The 7,150-nt window shown below is 46.8% G+C and overlaps 1 protein-coding gene across 1 annotated transcript in view; it reads right to left on the reverse strand.

Moving 5' to 3' along the window:
• Trim36 (tripartite motif containing 36) overlaps positions 1–6,413 on the reverse strand; it is a 47,858-nt gene extending 41,445 nt beyond the window's left edge. Inside the window, exon 1 of the mRNA XM_031365622.1 lies at positions 6,214–6,413. Coding sequence (XP_031221482.1) covers positions 6,214–6,276 — 63 coding nt within the window. The 5' untranslated portion in view covers positions 6,277–6,413. The remainder of the gene's footprint in view (positions 1–6,213) is intronic.
• Positions 6,414–7,150: the final 737 nt, after the last annotated feature.

Genomic DNA, 7,150 nt, shown 5'->3' on the forward strand with positions numbered 1-7,150 from the left:
AGTGCGAACGCCCAAAAGCCAGGCATGGTAGTGCATACCTGTAATCGCAGCATTCAGGAAGCTGAAGCAGAAAGAGGCCAGCCTTGGCTACATGCTTGCTTAAAAGCAAACAAAGAAATGTGAGCACAACCACACAGAGGATTCGTTATGGTCTAATTTTCATTGACCATCTCCTCTAACTCAGACCTCATTTATACTTAAAAGAGTTTATGGTGCTCAGCTTAACTAAATCACAAACCTTTGTTTCTGCAGTCATATTTGATATTTGGAAGCCATGTTCAGAGCTATTTTAGCTTTTATGTCTTAGGATAAAACCCTATAGGCACTTAACTCTATAGAACCCGGCCAACAGTTCTGCATTGGGAAGATGAAAGAGGTGTAGGTCTGCCCCAGCAGGAGTTTCTGGTTGGTGTCAGGAGTACAGCCTACATAGTCAGTGGGCAAAGGTCTCTTGAGCACGTTGAGGTGAATAATACTGGTATACACAGGTTGTCTACTTTTCCTTTGACCATACCTTATTCTTCTCCTTAGGATTGCTAGGATTAACAAACCCAATTAAAATTGGATGGTATGTAATAACATTTTTAGTATATGACTCAAATATTGTACATACTTGGATTAAGTTGTTTTTCTATGAATTTCAAATTTAATGTTATAGTCCATATTTTTCTATGTATGTTCATGTGTGTGCGCGCACATGTTTGCATGTAGAGGCCAGAGGATAATCCTGGGTGTCATTCTTTAAAGTGGCATCTATCTTTTTAAGAACTTTCAGGTTTTTTTGCATTTATTGAGGTGGGGCACACAGATGTGCTTGTGCATATGCATGCACACACACACACACACACACACACACACACACACACAAAATCATGCTACACATGTGGAAGCCAGAGGACAACTTGAGGAGTTACTTCTCCTGTTTCTAAGATGTGGGTCCTGAGGATCCAAATAAAGTTGCCCAATTGGGCAGCAAGTGCCTGTTCCTTCTGAGCCTTCTCTTGGCCCTTTTCAATTCTTATTTTATATTCTAAATTTCAAACAGGTGTCTCATTAGCCTTGAATTCTCTCATAGGCTATGCAAGACTGGATGGCCAGTGAACCCACATGTTCTGCCTATCTCTATTTTCTCGGCACTGAGATTACAAGTAGGTGCCATCCTGACCAGCTCTTTTTAGTGGGTATTCCGGGGAACCTAAGACAGATCGATCCTTGCAAGCCCTCTCTGGACAAAGCTATCTCTTCAGTTCTATGTCAAGTATTTTTTAAAACATAACTTTGTAGGAGTCAGTTCTCTCCTTAGGCCATGAGGGGTCAGGTTTGGAAGCAAGGGCCTTTACCCACTGAGCCATTCCACCAGCCTTATACTAGGTATTTTATCTAAGCATCCAACACCTACTTGTTATTGATCGCATGGTTACAATATAAAGTGTCTCAAGATCTGCTCCTATGGCAGGAATACATAGCTTCTCTGTTGAAGGGCTATTGTATATCAATAATATTCCCAGGAAGCTTGTATAAAATATTCCTTTCATCCTTGCAGCAATCCTGTACAATGGATATAATTCTCTATAGAAGGGACATGTACCAGTCTGTACTCTTCCCTACCTCCACTTGATGTATTAACACTTAATGTGCTAGTTCTCCATCAGCCAGAATGCACACCTGGATGCTGCTCCAGCATCCCTACTGTGATCTCCACAGGAAAGTATGAAGCCCAAAACTAGTCATTTCATGAAGATACCCACTACCCTTCTAAATGATATCCGGAGATACTATCTTCAAATTACTTCCACAACATTGTAATAAAGAAAGATAGGGTATTTGTGAGACCAGCTATTTTTAAACGATACTGCAAATCTGTCTTCTTTTCTTCTCCCACAGCACATATGTTTGACTCAACCCTAACACACAGAAAAGAAGGGAAAAGAAAGAAAGAAAGAAAGAAAGAAAGAAAGAAAGAAAGGAAGAAAGAAAGAAAGACAATGTAGTCACTTCACAGCAGGCCAAACCTCACCATTATCACCTCTGTTTGGATTTGTGGTTTGAACGACTACCTGTTCAGTCATCTGAAACAGCCTTTGGTGGGATTTTTTTGTTTCTCTCCCAGATGTTAACACTTGCATTGCTCTGTGGATTTTTTAAACCTAATTCTTTTTAACATTTAAGGGCATTCTTGTTTCCAAGTTGATTGTGTATTTGTAAAAGTTCTTGAGTACTGGAGCTGGAGAGGGGGCACAGTGGATCAAGACTATTAAGGCTGCTCTTTCGGAACAACATGGGGGGCTCACAACCTCCAGGGCTCCCGTTCCATGGGATTGGACGCCCTCTTCTGGCCTCTTCAGACACCGGGCACCCGTGAGGTGCACAGACACATAAGAAAGCAAAATATACACAGATAAAATGACAAATTAAAGTATTTTAAAGTTCTTGAGTCTTTTGTGCCTCAGAAATGTTCAAAGTTCCAATAATGGCCAAGTGATGGTCTCATTGCCTGTTTGTCCAAATGAGATGTAATCTCTCCAAATTGCCCTTCATTTTGCTGAAACTATTGTGCTCCAAGAATGTACCTGAGAGGCAACTGTTAAAGAATCATTATCTGGGCACTGATCCTTAGGTATAATTCTGACAAGCAGCATAGATGAAGAAATGTTCTAGGGGCTAGAGAGATGGCTCAGTGATTAAGAGCAATGACTACTCTTCCAGAGGTCATGAGTTCAATTCCCAGCAACTACATGGTGGCTCACAACAATTTGTAATGGGATCTGATGCCCTCTTCTGGTGGTCTGAAGAGAGTGACAGTGTACTCATGTACATAAAATAAATAAATGTTAAAAAAAAAAAAAGAAGGAAATGTTCTAAACTTAATATTCCATTCCACACACTTCATTCTTCCAGTCAGTCCACAAAAGTGCATGGTGATCTAAAGGGAAGATATGTATGAAGATGATAAAAAAAAAATGAAACCCTTTCATGAGGCCAAAAGCATTTGAGAACATTGCTTTGAGTATCTCTAGCTATTGACCACAGATTTAAAAATTCTGTTTTAGTTCAAAGTCTCTTCTGTTGCAAAAAGAAGCAAAAAGCTTTCAGAGATGGCAAAAGTTTTCCTGGCAGTGAAATGCAAGAAAAAGCATTTACATTGATTTTTAGGGCTCTTGAGAATTAGCCTATCTTAACAACTGTGTGCCTCTGGGGTATGGTTTGGTGAGCAGAAAGATCACAATGCTGGTGCCCGATGTGTACGTTAAATATTAAAGCAAGCTCCAGGAGAGAGCATTATAAGCTGCTCAGGTTAGGCATGTAGGTTTTAGGTTACCCTAAGATTAAAGGCTCACTCACCTTCCCAGGCAGGGAATACACTACGCTGGCTTCATTTGAAGTAGACCTGTATCCTGACGTTGCGGGACAGAGAGATGGAAGTGGAAATGAACTCCCATTGTTTCTCCCATGAAATCCCAAAAGTCTAAATATTTTGCAACAGGCACACATCCATAATAAGACTTTTCAAACCACATGTTTTATTTTTATTTTTTGTGCTGCTGGGAACTGAACCCGTGGCCTAGTATATGCTAGTCAAATGTTGCACTACCGAGCTACCTCTACAGCCTCCAAAGCCATGAATTTTAAGTTTTGTTGTAGCAGACCTAGAGATCGAACCCGAGGCTTTTGCGCATGCTCCTGAAGTATTCCAGCAGCCAGCAACCTTGCTGCCATTTAGTCCGTGCACCGGACTTGAGCAGCGCTGCAGGGGTGACACAGCGCTAGAGGGAAAGTGATGACGATCAACTCACAAACCAAACTTGAAGCAGGGAGAAGGCTGGCTGACTACCAGCCACCCCTCTGCCTCTCATGATCAGACCAGCCTCCCGTCGTTCCCTATGCTGTAAACCAAAGCTGCCAAGGGAACCCCAAAACAAAACAAAAAAAAACCTCTGTCTCAAAAATCTGCTATCCCATGGCTAACATTAAGCGCTTAAAGCATTTATAATCACACAGAGCAGAGATTTTTATATGGTGTTGGAAAATTACAAGCTGGGCGGTAGCAGCACATGCCTTTAATCCCAGGACCTCAGGAGGCAGAGGCAACCAGATCTCTGAGCACGAGGCCAGCCTGGTCTACAGAATGAGTACCAGAATGGCCAAGGCTACACAGAGAAACCTTGTCTAGAAAAACAAAACCAAAAAGCCAAAAAGAAATACATGAGTTGAAATAAATAGTTAAACTAATCCTGCCACCCGCCCCAACTCCAAAAAGACAGGGAGGAACTGTCTGTCTTTTTGCAACCTCAAAGATTTCCAAGAATGTTTGGCCTCTCTAGCTACGGAGGTCTGGGGAGAGTGCTCCTGGCAGCCGCTGGCCCCCATCAAGGGAGACAGGTAGAGGAAGCCAGGGCAGGACACCGAGCGCATCTGTTGAGGTTTCTATGACAGGGAGCATTTCGGAACAAACACATCATGGCTCTGTGAGGTTCCTGGGTTCATGGACCTTGGTTTATTCTAAGAAGTTTCAAGAATTCACCGAGGTTCGACTTCTCCATTTAGCGTTTAGGAGTACTTCATAGTCACCAGAGTTGGCAATATGCCCATCCCTGGTCTTGGACCCTACTCCCCACCCCCACCCCCACCCCGCACCACAACCACCACCACCACTGCCGCCAACGACTAGTTTCTCAAAGTTTCTCGATTTGGATGCAGTTGGAGATATGCACAGCCAACTAATATAATTCTGGCTTATATTGAAGAACAACTGAGCACTAGCAACTTACCTATCCATCATCCTATTGCCCAGCCCATCAAGAGTGGTCTGTTTACATTGAAATCCACGAAAGGCATCTTCTCCCCAACCTACTCCCAGCTCCTAAACAGATGCCTCCTTTTTAAGCACGGTCCAAGCTCTCCGGAGTTCCACCTCTGACCCAGGGCCCTCCTCCCTGGCTGGCAGCCAGCCCTTGCTTCTGGACTTCTCTAAGGGAAATCGGTTTGGAGGGAGGTGTAGGCCCGGAAGTCATAACGGGGTGGCTGTTTGGGACCACGAAGTACTTGAATATTCTGACCAGGGTGACTTCATACGTGCTCAGATGGCACCTGAGTTTACTGGATGGAGTCCCAGATGAGCGGGGAAGTGGAACGAGGGTCTACTAAGTGCTTCTGGTCCAGGCTATGAATGCTACTGGTGGCCCAAGACACGGTCCTCACTTTCAAATTGTTACTGGATATTCTATTTCGGATTAATGTATTCCGCGGCTACAGGAGAACCCAGACAGGACTAGTCACCCTGATACTCAGGTTGGGAGTCAGGACTGTTTGGTCTAAAACTAAATTACTCCACGCTGCGTGCCAGCTATGAGTTTTGGAGTGGGATGTGGGATTGAGTGTTTTAAGGGCTCACATTAGGGAGGCACAATCCTCCTTTCTGATGACCACTCAGAGGGTCTGGTTATTCCTCCTTTTTCCCCCTCGAAGCCCAAGGCTCAGTGAACAAGCATAGCCGCAGTTAAGCATCATTTCTTCCAACCCAGACTAGCAGAGCCCCGGCTCAGTATTTCCCAACGCGCTCCGCCTGTACACCACTCAGGGGCATCTCTGGGCAGTTTCTCAAACTCTCCCTGAGGTCCAGCTTCTCGAAAGGCTTTCCACGCAGGCGAAGCGAAGCCATCCTACCATCGTCCTGAGCCACTTCCAGCTTGTGTCCCAAAGATTCCAGGAGAGGTATGGGGCTGGCATCTCGCCAGTCCACAACTCCCTCCACCCTGGTACCAAGGAAGGCTGCTCCGCATGTTTCCCGCCCAGGGCAGCGACTGAGAACCAGAGCGAGACCTGTCCCTGTCCCACACAGCTGCATACGGACCCAGAGCCGCCTCAGGGCCTCTGAGCTAACGGATTGGCGGACCCTCCCTCTACATCCTGCGCCTGTCACCCATTCCAAATCTCCGTGCTGTCCTGCAGCCCTTTAGTTTCCATCCTCTCCCGCCGGGCTCCGGCACGACTCCGCTAACTAGCTCCGTGAGTCCCCTTTCTTCGACATAAAGAAAAGGCGGCCACCGTGCATTGTGTACAGCTGGGATGCGCTAGTGCGGAGCACAGACCCGATTCCAGCTTGTGTTCCCCCCCCGCCCCCCAGCACGGGACCGTTCCGATGCCGCAGCCCACCCTCAGGTCCTGAGTGCCCAGCAGGGACCTCAGACACAGCCCCACAGTGGAGACGCTTACCTTGCCCTTGGCAAGCAATTCCATAATGTAGCCAAATTCACTCATCTCCCCTGACTCCGACATGGTCAAGAACCTTTAGGAACTCTAGACCAGCCAGACGGGCTCATCCAATGTGGTCCTTTCCCCGCCTTTCTCTCTGTTCAGCTTGAGTTTGCCCAGCCCTCCTCCACCCGCACAGTTAAAAGTGGAGAGGAGAAAGCCGAGGGCGGGGCCGGGTGGGATGCGGGCCCAGGAGGACCCGGGCAGCCTTGTCCAGCCTCCGGGGCCCTGGCTGCACCAGGCTGGCCAGAGCCAGCTAACGGAACAAATAAGGGCGGCGGCAAGCTTGTGTCCAGCCCTCCCGGGTGGTGCTGGGACAAGGCCACGCCTCCTCGGGGGTCGTGTCCCCCAGCGGTCCAGACAAACACGCCAGCACACAAAGCGGGGCTCCTGGCGGGCGAGCACCCAGCCCTGACAGCTCCAGGGACTTGATCTGATGCCGGGTAGACTGGCGCTCCCGGGCTCTAAGAGCCGGGACAAGGAAAAAAAAATTCCCCATCGCGTTGTGGGAGGTGTGAGGGCAGAGGAAAATGAATGCAGAGGAGACACAACAAAGAGCCTGGCTTCCAGAGGGGAAAAAAGAAAGTGAAGGCCCAGGAAATGGCAGCGCCGCATCTCAAGTCAGCCTTCCTGAAATCCAATAGGTAACAAAGACCAAGACCGGGCGTCTGAGATGAGAATAGACACAGGGATTGTGTTGTAAACACTCCAAGTGTGTAGGGTTCGATAAGATCTCAATAGCCTCCAGACGCTCAACTTTCCCTTAACAAAAGAGAGAAAGCATTTGTGCCAGCAAGGTTCCTGGACTCTCACCTTTAGTTACAACACACTCTTCTAATTGTTCCTTTTCGGTGCAGCTTCCCAGCTGGAATACATCTTTTTTTTTTTTTTTTTTTTT

The sequence above is a fragment of the Mastomys coucha genome, unplaced genomic scaffold, assembly GCF_008632895.1.
Source record: "Mastomys coucha isolate ucsf_1 unplaced genomic scaffold, UCSF_Mcou_1 pScaffold13, whole genome shotgun sequence".
In the NCBI taxonomy this organism is placed as follows: domain Eukaryota; kingdom Metazoa; phylum Chordata; class Mammalia; order Rodentia; family Muridae; genus Mastomys; species Mastomys coucha.